The sequence below is a fragment of the Erythrolamprus reginae genome, chromosome 6 (assembly GCF_031021105.1).
Source record: "Erythrolamprus reginae isolate rEryReg1 chromosome 6, rEryReg1.hap1, whole genome shotgun sequence".
Lineage (NCBI taxonomy): Eukaryota > Metazoa > Chordata > Lepidosauria > Squamata > Dipsadidae > Erythrolamprus > Erythrolamprus reginae.
The window spans coordinates 8155449-8170489 of record NC_091955.1 but is presented as its reverse complement, the minus strand read 5'-3'; the positions used below and the strand labels follow the sequence as shown (position 1 = coordinate 8170489).

At 45.5% G+C, this 15041-nt stretch overlaps 1 protein-coding gene across 1 annotated transcript in view; it reads left to right on the top strand.

Annotated features, from left to right (window-relative positions):
* The window catches only part of NDUFA9 (NADH:ubiquinone oxidoreductase subunit A9), a 30946-nt gene that overhangs the window by 367 nt on the left and 15538 nt on the right, over positions 1 to 15041 (top strand). Inside the window, exons 2-6 of the mRNA XM_070755204.1 lie at positions 1375 to 1539; positions 2139 to 2236; positions 5042 to 5133; positions 7466 to 7607; positions 13342 to 13444. Of these exons, the coding sequence (XP_070611305.1) occupies positions 1375 to 1539; positions 2139 to 2236; positions 5042 to 5133; positions 7466 to 7607; positions 13342 to 13444 (600 nt within the window). The remainder of the gene's footprint in view (positions 1 to 1374; positions 1540 to 2138; positions 2237 to 5041; positions 5134 to 7465; positions 7608 to 13341; positions 13445 to 15041) is intronic.

Genomic DNA, 15041 nt, shown 5'->3' with positions numbered 1-15041 from the left:
CTGTGGGGGCGGAGTAGTGATAGTCCTCGACTTACGGCCGAAAGGTCCTCGACTTACGACCAAAAAGAGTCCCTAGGGCAGGCGTAGGCAAAGTTGGCCCCTCTATGACTTGTGGACTTCAACTCCCAGAATTCCAGAGCCAATCATGCCAGCTCAGGAATTCTGGGAGTTGAAGTCCACATGTCATAGAAGAGCCAACTTTGCCTAACCCTGCCCCTAAGGAGTTGGGCGACATACAAATTGAATAAATAAACAAGCAACCCCCAACATTTCGATTGTTAAGAGAAGCATTGGCTAAGTGAGTTGTGGTCCCATTTTTACCCGCCTGTCCTGCCACAATTGCTAAGCGACTCACTGCAATTGCTAAGTGGATTGCCTAGTTGTTAAGTGAATCTGGCTTTCCCGCCAACTTGGCGTACGTCAGAAGGTCGCAAAAGGGGGGCGGGGAATCACATATACCTGGGACGGTCATAAATGTGAAACAGTTAATGGACAGCTGACTTGATTGCGTGACCATGGGATGCCACAAGTGCTGTAAGTGGGACAAATGATGATAAGTTGCTTTTTTTCAGTGCCGTTGTGTCACTAAATGAGCTGCTGTAAGTCGAAGACGGTTTGGAACCCAGAGCAGGTGCAAGGGTGCAATGCAATTTCCTGCCTGAGCAGAGAGTTGAAGTAGATCAAGGGTCCTCAATCTCGCCCCTCCCCTCCTGTCCGTGAACCATCTTCAATTCTGTTCTAACACATGAAATAGAATAGAATTCTTTATTGGCCAAGTGTGACTGGACACACAAGGAATTTGTCTTTGGTGCAGATGCTCTTAGTGTACATAAAAGAGAAAGATACATTTGTCAAGAATCATGAGGTACAACACTTAATGATTGTCATAAGGGTCAAATAAAAGCAATTAGAAAAAAAAAATCAATATTAATAAAAATCTTAAGGATACAAGCAACAAGTTACAGTCATACAGTCCTAAGTGGGAGGAAATGGGTGATAGGAATTATGAGAAAAAAACTAGTAGAAATATTAGTAAATAGTTTGACAGTATTGAGGTAATTATTTGTTTAGCAGAGTTATGGCATTTGGGAAAATATTATTCTTGTGTCTAGTTTTCTTGGTATGCAGTGCTCTGTAGGGATGTTTTGAGGGTAGGAATTGAAAGTTTATGTCCAGGATGCGAAAGGTCAGTAAATATTTTCACAGTCTTCTTTTTTAACTTGTGCGGTATACAGGTCCTCAATGGAAGGCAGGTTGGCAGCAATTTTTTCTGCAGTTCTGATTATCCTCTGAAGTCTATGTTGATCTTGTTGGGTTGCAGAACCATATGTATTAAAACCATACATATTATTGTTCAATGTTCTTGTGTTTTAGGGTATGGCATTTCTCCAGGAGTGTTGTCCCTTCTTCAACAAGATCGCTCAGTTCATTATACTGTGATGCCACATGGGCGCAGTGGACGTTCCTCAGTCAGTGGCATTGTTGCCACAGTCTTTGGGGCTACAGGATTTGTGGGCCGATATATTGTTAATCACCTAGGTAATATACAAATAGGATAGACTTCATTTATTAAATGAATGTTGTCGTTCATCAATGTATTGCTCCTCCGACTTAATATATACGATAATCGGTACGCCATTCAATTATGAAGGTAAATGCTACAAATGTACTCTCTGTCACTATTTTAAAATTTCAGAAGATTACGCTTGAAAACATATTTACAATTACATTTCTGTTTCTTCGGTTTCCCCAATTTTGGATTTATTTACATTTATCTTGTTTCTCACTTTCCATCAATCCAACTATAAAATTTATCCCACACAGTGTAATATTCTTCTTCCTGTTTGTTCTGTAACTCTAGAGTAAGTTTACTCCATTTTGCGCATTCTAGTATTTTTAAATTACCATATTCTTGGTTGGTACGTTTTCATTTTTTCCAGTTCTTTGCGAAGATCAGTCAGGCTGCAGTTAATACATGTACTATCAAATAATAGTTTTCATGTTGTCCTCTGATTATTCCTAATAAAAATATCTCGGGTTTAAATTCTAATTCAAACTTTAATATTTCTTTTACCTTCTTTTGAACCATAATCCAGAATTTCCTTGTTTACTTCTTACTTACATACTTCTTATTCTAGGCCGTATTGGTTCTCAAGTCATTATCCCGTATCGCTGTGATGAGTACGATCTCCTGTATCTTCGGCCCATGGGTGACCTAGGACAGCTTATTTTTATGGTATGGTGTGAAATTTGCCACAAATCCTTATGAAAGGCACAAAAAGAAAAAGTGGAAATATTTTTAACGCAGACTTTGCCTCTTCTGTGATTCTTCATCTCAAAATTGATTCGTGCTAGGAAGAGCGTAATATTTTGAGCTCAAAATTTCCGTTGCTAAGCCAGACATTCGTCAAGCGAGCTTTGTCCCAATTTTATGACCTTCATTAACACAGTTTTAAGTGAATCCCTGCAGTTGTTAAGTCAGCAACAAGGTTGTTAAGTAAGTCTGGAAGTTGCTAAGCATCCTAATTTTGATCCCATGACCACATGGATCCGGCGGGGGTTGCTACAGGATGCGTTCCAAAAGTACAGTGGTACCTCATCTTACGAACGCCTCTTCTAACGAACTTTTCGAGATACGAACCCAGGGTTAAGATTTTTTTGCCTCTTCTTCCGAACTATTTTCACCTTACGAACCCAAGTCGCTGCTGCTGAGATGAAGGGGTTTCTTTTTTTCCCCTTTTTTGAAGAAAGAAAAGGGAGGGGCGGCTTGGAGGGGGAAAGTGTTTGCATTTAAAAAAGTAGAACAGCGTGCTTGCAGAGGCACTGAAAGGGTGTCTTCTGAAGAAAGAAAAGGGAGGGGCGGGTTGGAGGGGGAAAGTGTTTGCATTTTAAAAAGTAGAACAGCGTGCTTGCAGAGGCACTGAAAGGGTGTCTTCTGAAGAAGGAAAAGGGAGGGGCGCCCCCCTTGCCTTTCTTCCTTCCCACTCACCCTTTAGCCTAGCCTTGCTTCTTCCACCCGCCCCCTTTAGCTGCTCCTCCCTGCCCTCTGTTCGCCTCCCTTCTAAAGTTTGGGATTTTCCTGAAGGATTTGCACGCATTATTTGCTTTTACATTGATTCCTACGGGAAACATTGTTTCGTCTTACGAACTTTTCACCTTACGAACCTCCTCCTGGAACCAATTAAGTTCGTATCATGAAGTACCACTCTAATGCAATTAAATTTCCCACGCCGCTCCGATTGGGTGGAGTGGAACCGAAGCCCTTGGAGTAAGTGTGGGGGACGCTAGGTTTTGCCGCGAAACCGGTCTCAGTGCTCTCCAAGCTGTGGAAGCGGCAGGACGTCAGCTATTGTAAATCTCTGCGCACTGACAGTGTCACGGAAAAAATGGAATCGACTGCTAAGGCAATTTTTTAGGTTGGAAAACACTCCAGGAAAGGTATTAGAAGGTGGGAGAGAAAGTAGAAAGGGAGGAAGAGAAGGTGAGTGAGGTTGAGGAAGTGGTAAAGGAGAGAGAGAAGGAAAGAGAGGTCGAGGAGTTAAGGGAAAGCAGGTAGGAAGAGGAAAGAGTTTGAAGAAGGAGGGAGTGTATAAGAATAGCTAGAGGGGCAGACTGCTGTTGGTCAAAAGGGGGGAAATCAATTAATTAAGATATTGGCTTATGAAACAAAGAATAATTTGAAAGTATGCATATGTAATATTGGAAGGTATATACAGTGGTACCTCTACTTAAGAACTTAATTCGTTCCGTGACCAGATTCTTAAGCAGAAACGTTCTTAACTAGAAGCAATTTTTCCCATAGGAATCAATGTAAAAGCAAATAATGGTTGCAAACCCATTAGGGAAGAAATAAAAGCTTGGAATTTGGGTGGGAGGAGGAAGAAGAGGAGGAAGACAGTTGCTGCCGAAGGAAGAAGGTGAGGTGAGCACCCCTTTTGCTTTTCCGCGCCCAGACACTCCGGGGGGCAACCTCGCACCGGGTGTATGGGAGGCAGCGCGAGGGAGCCACCACAGCAAAGTGGTTTATTCCCTCTCCAAGCACCCAAAGAAAGGAAAATGTTCCGTTCACTCTGGGCTGCCAAAGCCTCCTTAAGCGCCACTGAAAGGCTCCTCTGGCACCCCAGAAAAGCCCGAGATGGCCAGGATTAAAGGGGGAATGGCAGGAAACTGGCCGGGCCTTCATGCTGCTCTCAAATTTCCTGGGAATTTTTTCCCAGGCTCGGGTTCTTAAGTAGAAAATGGTTCTTAAGTAGAGGCAAAAAAATCTTGAGCACCTGTTTCTTATCTAGAAAAGTTCTTAAGTAGAGGCGTTCTTAAGTACTGTACCACTGTGCATGTTAAATTTGCTAAATCTGAATGTGGAGGGAAAAAAACTTTCTGGAAAAAAAAATAAGTGTGAAAAATGGTCATAAGTCACTTCAGTAATGTAACTTTGGCCAGTAAATAAACTATCTCAAGTTAAGGACTATGTGAATGATCTTGTTAGACAAAAAAGTTAAGAGCTGTGGTGGCGCAGTGGTTAGAGGGCAGTATTGCAAGTCAATTCTGCCAAATGCCAACAGTTTGATTCTCACAGGCTCAAGGTTGACTCAACCTTCCCAGGTCGGTAAAATGTGGACCCAGATTGTTGGAGGCAATATGCTCTCTGTAAACCACTTAGGACTGGAAAGCACTATGAAGCGGTGTACAGTAGTACCTCTAGATACGAGCTGCTCCACATGCGAGTATTCCAAGTTACGAGCTACAACGCGAGCAAAATTTCTGTTCAACACCCGAGCTCAAATTTGAGATACGAGGCGAGCTTCCACCAGGTGGCGCAAGAATCCTTGCTTCTGGTTATCTCGGCGTGGAAAAACAAAGTCTAAAGGTAGTCGTTCGAGATGCGAGTTACGAGCTAGGGTCTGGAACGAATTAGACTCGTATGTCGAGGTACCACTGTATAAATCTAGGTGTTCTTACATGGGTCACAAACTACTGGGCCTTCCCTGTGAAAGGTTTGACATCATTTAACTTAGTTTGTGTGTTTTTTTGTGGTTATCAGGAATGGGATTCACGCGACCAAGATTCTACCCGAAGAGCTCTCGAAAATAGCCACGTGGTAATCAACCTGGTTGGAAGAGATTGGGAAACAAGGTAATTCTCCCCCTTCGGAAAAAAAATTGGGGATTGGTCATCATGGTACCAGAGAGGGCTCAGTGGTGTCCTCCCTCGGTTTATTTATAATGGCTTGCATTGGCTGCCGATCAGTTTCCGGTCACAATTCAAAGTGTTGGTCATGACCTTTAAAGCCCTACATGGCATTGGGCCAGATTACCTCCGGAACCGCCTGCTACCGCACGAATCCCGGCGACCGATAAGGTCCCACAGAGTTGGCCTTCTCCGGGTCCCGTCGACTAAACAATGTTGTTTGGCGGGCCCCAGGGGAAGAGCCTTCTCTGTGGCAGCCCCGGCCCTCTGGAACCAACTCCCCCCGGAGATTAGAACTGCCCCCACCCTCCCTGTCTTTCGTAAACTACTCAAGACTCATTTATACCGCCAGGCATGGGGGAGTTGAGATAGCTCTTCCCCCTAGGCCATTACAAGTTATGCATGGTATGTTTGTGTGTATGATTGGTTTTATAATAGGGGTTTTTAGTTGTTTTTTATTATTGGATTGTACATGTGTTTATTATTGCTGTTAGCTGCCCTGAGTCTGCAGAGAGGGGCGGCATACAAATCCAATAAATTATTATTATTATTATTATTAATTATTATTATTAATTCATTTATTAATTTGACGTCTATGCTGCCCAATCCCGTCGGACTCAGGGCAGTTTACAACAATATAAAACACAATATAATACAATAATAAAATAAGTCAATATTCATACTGAAAACATTAAAATAATAAAAACGATAAAATCCTGCAGTAATCCACAGCCATCCAGTCAACCAAACATACATACTTATCCAGGCAACACAATTCGGCCGTGATTGATCATAGTCCATTTTCCCCAAAAATGGTGGAAGGTCTTAAGCATAAAACGTATCAGGAAAGACTTAATGAACGCAATTTGTATAGTTTGGACAACAGAAGGGAAAGGGAGGGACATGGTTGAAACATTTAAATGTGTTAAAGGGTTAAATAAGGTTCAGGAGGGGAGTGTTTTTAATAGGAAAGTGAACACAGGAACAAGGGGACACAATCTGAGGTTAGTTGGGGGAAAGATCAGAAGCAACACGAGAAAATATTATTTTGCTGAAAGAGTAGTAGATGCTTGGAACAAACTTCCAGCAGACGTGGTTGATAAATCCATAGTAACTGAATTTACATTTTGAATGTAAACGTTCAGGAGGGAAGTGTTTTTAATAGGAAAGTGAACACAGGAACAAGGGGACACAATCTGAGGTTAGTTGGGGGAAAGATCAGAAGCAACATGAGAAAATATTATTTTACTGAAAGAGTAGTAGATGCTTGGAACAAACTTCCAGCAGACGTGGTTGGTAAATCCACAGTAACTGAATTTAAACCTGCCTTGGACTGAAACGCTGACCTTGCGGTTGGCTCTGGCCCAGCTTCTGCCCCAGGGGATGTGGAGGCAGGGGAAACGTCAACATGTCCTAGGCCTGTTTTGTTGCCGGCAGAGTCAGGGAGTGCAGTTTCCTCGGACGAAGAAGAGGTGGGGGTGACTTGGAAGAGGGGGGCAGGAAGCCAATCACCATTATCTTTGGTCTATTCGGATGACAAAGTCTTGGACCCACGCAGGCGCAGAGTTATGCGTAGAAAAGACCAATTGAGGACATATTACAGGAGATAAGAGAGGCCACCTGTGTTTGGGTGGGGTTCCAGTAATTAGAGCTGCTGCTATAAATAGCAGCGTGCTAGTTTGCCCGCTGTGGAAGATTATCTGATCGCAGTTCTTCAGGATCGTGCCTCGCTGTGTCTGAACTTTGTGGATTTTTCACGCCTTTGACACCAAAGCAGAGTAAAGTGTGTGTGTGTTTCACTTCGTGGGAAGAAGGAGGGCTGTGACGTTTCTTCACAGCTACTACCTAAGTACTTAATGACTGAGTAAGGGACTTGTACAGCCGACAAGGTTGTTTTGGGGAAGAGTGCTCTGTGCAATACAAAAAGGGTGCTTTGTTTCTTTTGAGTTTTGTGATAAAGGACATTGTTTTGAATTTTCAAACGTGTGTGTGTGTCTGAAATTTGTACCCGTGAATTTTCGGGAGGCTTGTACCAGGGCAGAACACTTATATAAACCCTGTTTTAAATATAAAAGTGTTTGATTTGAAATCTCTGTCCGTGGATTCTCTCTTCGCTCCGATCCGAGTAGGCCCAGAGCAGAACAGTCACTAAATGAACTACCCATAAATAAATGTTCTCTTAAGTTCTGTTTGCAACAGTATCCTGATTATGATGTGTGTGGGGGGGAGTATTTTATCCATGAGTGACACTAATTCTTGGTTTTGGTCCTTCTTTTAGAAACTTCAAGTATGAAGACGTGTTCGTTTCCATTCCTAGAGAGATTGCTCGCCTTTCAAAAGAGGCCGGAGTAGAAAAACTGATTCACTTTTCTCACTTGAACTCAGATAGCAAAAGTCCTTCAAAATACCTTAGGACTAAAGTAAATATGTTTATTTTATTGTTTATTATTATTTGAGTTTCTAGGCCGCCTTTCTCCATTGCCTCCGGGCACCTTACAATACAAAAAAGACATGTGAGAAATCCAGGGTTCAAAAATAATCTAAAATTTATCTAAAACCCCAATTATTAAAAAACAGTAATTCACATTCATTCCATTTAATCCCAAATTTATTTATTTATTTATTTATTTATTTATTATTTTATTTAATTTATTTATTTTATTTATTTATTTTATTTATTTGTTTCTTTATTTTATTTATTTATTTTATTTATTTAATTATTTATTTTATTTATTTAATTATTTATTTTATTTATTTATTCGATTGATTGATTGATTGATTGATTGATTGATTGATTGATTGATTTGTATGCCGCCCCTCTCCGCAGACTCGGGGCGGCTAACAACAGTAATAAAACAGCATATAATAATAATCCAATACTAAAAACAGTTAAAAACCCATTGTTATAAAAAACCAAACATACATACAGACATATCATGCATAAAATTGTAAAGGCCTAGGGGGAAAGCGTATCTCAATTCCCGCATGCCCGGCGGCAGAGGTGGGTTTTAAGCAGCTTACGAAAGGCAAGGAGGGTGGGAGCAATTCTAATCTCTGGGGGGAGTTGGTTCCAGAGGGCCAGGGCCACCACAGAGAAGGCTCTTCCCCTGCGTTCCGCCAAGCGACATTGTTTAGTTGACGGGACCCGGAGAAGACCCACTCTGTGGGACGTAACTGGTCGCTGGGATTCGTGCAGCAGAAGGCGGTCCCTGAGATATTCTGGTCCGGTGCCATGATACATATGGCCGCAGCACAATACCAGTGCTCAATGGTCAGAAGCCTGCCAGCAGAGATGACTTTTTAAAGACTTCGAAAAGCCAGGAGGGAGGGGGGGGGTACAAATCTCTGGAGAGAGTTGATTCCAAAGGGCTGGGGCTGCCACAGAGAAGGCTCTACCCCTAGGCCCCGCCAGGCGGCATTGCTTAGCTGACAGAACCTGGAGAAGACCAACTCTCTGGGATCTGACCAGTCGATGGGATTCATCAATGTTACTCTTTTGTAATTATTTACATCCTTCTGCTTTATTTATTTATTTATTTATTTATTTATTTATTCAATTTTTATGCCGCCCTTCTCCTTAGACTCAGGGCGACTTACAACATGTTAGCCATAGCCCTTTTTAACAGAGCCAGCCTATTGCCCCCACCATCCGGGTCCTCATTTTAACCCACCTCAGAAGGATGGAAAGCTGAGTCAACCTTGAGCCGGTCATGAGGTTTGAACCGCTGACCTTCAGGTCTACAAGTCAGCTTCAGTGGCCTGCAGTACAGCACTCTACCTGCTGCGCTTGTATCTTTACAATTTATATTGTTTTATTTAGTTTCCGAATACAACTTATGTTCTATCACTGTTGTATCTTATGATTGGTGATGATTTGTAATTATATTTTAAGGATCATGGGCAGCAAAAGGGCCGCTTGACTTACTTACTACCTACTGGTGTGCCCGTCGAGGGCTCACGCATGCCCGTCGGCACAAGATTTGGCTCTTCTGCGCATGCGCAGCAGGCGAAATCTCATGAGGACATGCGCGAGAGTGAGGTTTTGGCAATTTCCGATGCTATTTTTGCTTCCGCGCATGCTCAGAAGCAAAAAAAACCCCGGTGAAAATCACCAAAATGTTGTTCGGGTGAGTGTCCTCACATGAGATTTCGCTTGCTGCGCATGCGCAGAAGCCAAATCTCGCGCAGGGGAGCGTCGGGCGCACAGCTGCACACACATCCCTGGAATTCCCCACCGGGAGGGAGCACCTGAGCACACCAGCTGCTACCCAACGCTGATCATGGGGAGAACGCTAACCCAGAGGTCCCCAACCGCTGGTCCGCGGACCGGGACCGGGCCGTTGGGGTTTTCCAGCCGGTCCGCGGCGCCGCTGCCCTCCCGGCAGAGGACATTATGCAGGACAGGGTGGGGCGTCGGGCAGGGCGGGGAGAATCAGGAGGCTCCTTTGGCGGCTGGGGGCTGCCTGGCTTTGTGATTTTGGCTGGGGGGGAGTTAGGAAGGTCCTACTTCTCCCCCCCCCCCCAGCCAAAAACTCAAAGCCTATCTGCTGGATACGGGCGATGAGCGGGACGAGCGAAGCCGGTGGCTGTGGCAGCTGCTGCAAGAGGCTTCCGCGCCGCTCTGTCCCACTCATCGCCCGTATCCAGCAGATAGGCTTTGAATTTTTGGCTGGGGGGGGGGAGAAGTAGGACCTTCCTAACTCCCCCCCCCCCCCCAGCCAAAATCACAAAGCCAGGCAGCCCCCAGCCGCCAAAGGAGCCTCCTGATTCTCCCCGCCCTGTGGAGAAGTGTGGAGGGCTGCGTCACTAAGCTCCACCCCTCCATAACCCCACCCCCATTTGACCAAAGCCCCCCCCCCCCCCCCCCCCCCGGGCCGTGGAAAACTGGTCTAGCTTAAAGCCAGTCTCTGGTGCAAAAAAGGTTGGGGACCTCTGCGCTAACCCAGCAGTGAAATTTATTTACCTTGGCCTAGTGGCTCGGAATTATGCGCTTTGCACACATTTATTTATTTATTTATTAATCAGATTTGTATGCCACCCCTCTCCGCAGACTCGGGGCGGCTCACAGCAATAACAATACAATGTAAAACAAATTTAATATTTAAGTTAATTTAAAAAAAACCCAATTTAAAACCAATCATACATACTAGCGTACCATGCATAACTTTTATAAGCCTAGGGGGAGGGAAAAAGTCAATTCCCCCATGCCTGACGACAGAGGTGGGTTTTAAGGAGCTTACGAAAGGCTAGGAGGATGGGGGCAACTCTGATATCGGGGGGGGAGTTGGTTCCAAAGGGTCGGGGCCGCCACAGAGAAGGCTCTTCCCCTTGGTCCCCCCAAACGACATTGCCACCACCCATGTGCTTTTTCACCCTCATGTGCAGAAGGTTTTGCACAGAGGGTTAAAAAAAAAAGAAAGGAAGTGGCAATGTCTGGGTGGCTTGCTACCACCGTTACCACTTCTCCAAACTACCATTGGCCACCATTATCGGTAGGCTAGGCCGAACCGGTAACATTTCACCACTGCCCTACCCCTGTCCTCCATGAATTAATTAATTTGTTTGTTTGTTTATTTATTTATTTATTTATTTATTTATTTATTTATTGGATTTGTATGCCGCCCCTTTCCATAGACTCGGGGCGGTTCACAACAACAATAAAACAACATATAACAAATCTAGTTATACATATACTAACAGCTGCCAGAATAGTATATGCCCAACAGTGGAAAACAGATAAAATACCGGAAGAAAACATAATAATTAAAAAAATACAGTAATACCTCATGATACGAACTTAATTGGTGCAAGGAGGAGGTTCGTAAGACGAAAAGTTCGTAAGACGAAACATTGTTTCCCATAGGAAACAATGTAAAGTCAATTAATCCGTGCAACCAAAAAACCCCCCGCAAAATAACGGCTTTCCGGCTGTTTTAAAAGGTCGCAGCCGGCCTGGGGGACTTCCCAGCACCCCCCCGAACCCCGAACTTTTGCCGAACTTCCGGGTTCGGGGTTCGGGGGGTGCTGGCAAGCCCCCCAGGCCGGCTGCGACCTTTTAAAAGAGCCGCGCCGCTTCGCAGCTGTCTCCTGAAGCCGAACGGCAAAGCCGAACTTCCGTGTTCGGCTTCAGGAGACAGATGGGAAGCGGCGCGGGTGTTTTAAAAGGTCGCAGCCGGCCTGGGGGGCTTGCCAGCACCCCCCCGAACCCCGAACTTTTGCCGAACTTCCGGGTTCGGGGTTCGGGGGGGTGCTGGCAAGCCCCCCAGGCCGGCTGCGACCTTTTAAAAGAGCCGCGCCGCTTCGCAGCTGTCTCCTGAAGCCGAACGGCAAAGCCGAACTTCCGTGTTCGGCTTCAGGAGACAGATGGGAAGCGGCGCGGGTGTTTTAAAAGGTCGCAGCCGGCCTGGGGGGCTTGCCAGGCCCCCCCCCCGAACCCCGAACTTTTGCCGAACTTCCGGGTTCGGGGTTCGGGGGGGGTGCTGGCAAGCCCCCCAGGCCGGCTGCGACCTTTTAAAACACCCGCGCCGCTTCGTAGCTGTCTCCTGAAGCCAAACGCTAAAGCCGAACTTCCGCGTTCGGCTTCGCGAGACAGCTGCGAAGCGGCGCGGGTGTTTTAAAAGGTCGCAGCCGGCCTGGGGGGCTTCCCAGGAACCTCCCGAACCGAACCCGGGGTTCAGCCAAATATTGCCTCTTCTTACGAACTTTGTTCGAGTTACGAACCGGCGTTCGGGAGGCTTCTGGGAAGCCCCGCCGCCCGGCTGTTACCTTTTAAAACAGCCGCGCGGCTTCCCAGCTGTCTCCGAACGCAGGTTCGTAACTCGAAAAAAGTTCGTAAGAAGAAGCAAAATTTTGCTGAACCCCGGGTTCGTATCACAAGTTGTTCGTAAGACGAGGGGTTCGTATCTTGAGGTACCACTGTACTAGACTGTGCGGAGATGGACAGGCTATCCAAAAGATTAGAGGGAAAAGAAGAATCAGATTACTATAAAACATGGGCAAAATTTTATGATTGGCTAAAAGAAATAAATAAATAAAAATTTATGCAAAGCAACACGTCAAATAAAAGAATTCAAAAATTAATATTATCTAAAAGAAGTGTAATTCTCTGATCAAACATCCCCCAAAAAAACCTGGGGAAACTTTCATTTCCCAAATGTTGTATATATACGTTTTTATGTATGTTTTTTCTTTTGTCTTGTATGTCACATTTGTAAAATTAAAATTAAAATAAATAAAAAACCCTAATATATAACAAATCTAATAATATAAATTCACTAAAAACCCCTTATTAAAAAGCAAAGAACATACACACACACAAACATACCATGCATAAACTGTATAGGCCCGGGGGAGGTGTCTCAATTCCCCCAAGTCTGGCGGCAGAGGTGGGTTTTAAGAAGTTTACGAAAGGCAAGGAGGGTAGGGGCAATTCTAATCTCCGGGGGGAGCTGGTTCCAGAGGGTCGGGGCCGCCACAGAGAAGGCTCTTCCCCTGGGTCCCGCCAAACGACGAATCCCAGTTTAGGTCCCACAGAGTGGGCCTTCTCCGGGTCCCGTCAACTAAACAATGTCGTTTGGCTGGACCCAGGGGAAGAGCCTTCTCTGTGGCGGCCCCGGCCCTCTGGAACCAACTCCCCCCCAGAGATCAGAATTGCCCCCACCCTCCTCACCTTTCGTAAGCTCCTTAAAACCCACCTCTGCCGTCAGGCATGGGGGAACTGAGATATTCTTTCCCCCTGGGCCTCTACAGTTTATGCACGGTATGTCAGTACGTATGTCTGGTTTTTATAATAAGGGGTTTTTAGTTGTTTTATTATTGGATTGCTACATAATGTTTTTATCACTGTTGTTAGCCGCCCCGAGTCCACGGAGAGGGGCAGCATACAAATCCAATAAATAAATAAATAATAAACAAACAAACAAACAAACAAACAAACAAACTGTATTAAAGGGTCACAGCATTAGAAAGGTTGAACACCACTGCTTTAAAAGATTCTCATCATTGCTGATATGTTTTCAACTTCGTATCTTAGCCGGGATATTGAAATGATCAAATGTGCAATTGGGACGAGCTCTCTGTTAGATTTGGCTGTTGAAATTTACATCTTAACATCTGCGTGAGCAGTTTGACTATCTTTCAATGACTTGATCCTAGGCAGAAGGAGAAAAAGTTGTCCGGGAGGAATTTCCAGATGCCATTATTATGAAGCCTTCCGATATATACGGGAGTGAAGATAGGTTTTTAAACTTTTTTGCAGGTAAGTATACTTATTGCAATGTATACATATATATACAGTGATACCTCGTCTTACAAACCTAATTGGTTCCCGGGTGAGGTTCGTAAGGCGAAAAGTTCGCAAGACAAAACATTGTTTCCCATAGGAAACAATGTAAAATGAATTAATGTGTGAAAGAAAAAAAAACGCTGCCGCCCGGCTGTCACCTTTTGAAACAGCCGGGCGCTTCTCAGCGTTCTCCCAATGCCGAACCCGGACGTTCGGCAAAAGTTCGGTTTCAGGTGGCCGCCGAGAAGCCCCGCCGCCCGGCTTTCACCTTTTGGAACAGCCGGGGGGCTTCTCAGCGTCCTCCCGAACCCCAAACCCGAACTTTGCCGAACTTCAGGGTTTGGGTTCGGGAGGCTGCCGAGAAGCCCCCCGGCTGTTTCAAACAATGACAGCCGGGCGGTGGGGCTTCTCGGCGGCCACCCAAACCCGAATTTTTGCTGAACTTCCTGGTTTGGAGTTCGGGAGGCCGCCGAGAAGCCCCGCCGCCCGGCTGTCATCTTTTGAAACAGCCGGGGGGCTTCTCGGTGGCCTCCCGAACGCCAAACCCGGAAGTTCGGGTTCGGGTTCCGGAGGCCACCGAGAAGCACCGCCGCCCGGCTGTCACCTTCTGAAATAGCCGGGGGGCTTCTCGGCGTTCTCCCGAATGCCGAACCCGGAAGTTCAGGTTCGGGTTCCGGAGGCCGCTGAGAAGCGCCCGGCTGTTTCAGAAGGTTACAGCCAGGCGGCAGTGCTCGGCGGAGCGCCGTTTTTGCGATCAGCGGCGGCGTTTTTGGCCGATCTGGAGGCTAGAAAGAAGGTGGGGAATCCCAATAGGGAATTCCATAGGCGGAGCTTTGACGTCACGAAGACGTTCGACCGGAGTTGAAGTCCACATGTCATAGAAGAGCCAACTTTGCTTACCCCTGACCTAGGCTAACCTTGCCTCAGTTAAAATATGTAATGTTAGATATAGTCGCCCCCCCCCCATTCATATTTATCAATAATTATTCCCAATAGATATAATTCGGGCTTCACAATGAGTTTCATTTCTAAAATCTCTTCTAGCCATTTTTGTTGTTGTTGGGGGGGGGGTTGGTTATTAGTTCAGGGAATCATTTTAGCCCAGTTGAGCCTCACAATATACAGTGGTACCTCATGATACGAACTTAATTGGTTCCAGGAGGAGGTTCGTAAGGTGAAAAGTTCGTAAGACGAAACAATGTTTCCCATAGGAATCAATGTAAAAGCAAATAATGCCTGCAAATCCTTCAGGAAAATCCCAAACATTAGAAGGGAGGCGAACAGAGGGCGGGGAGGAGCAGCTAAAGGGGGCGGGTGGAAGAAGCAAGGCTAGGCTAAAGGGTGAGTGGGAAGGAAAAAAGGCAAGGGGGGCGCCCCTCCCTTTTCTTTCTTCAAAAGACACCCTTTCAGTGCCTTTGCAAACATGTTGTTCTCTGCAAAATCTTTCCTCCAAGCTGCCCCTCCCTTTTCTTTCTTAAAAAGTCACCCTTTCAGTGCCTTTGCAAACATGTTGTTCTCTGCAAAATCTTTCCTCCAAGCTGCCTCTCCCTTTTCTTTCTTAAAAAGTCAC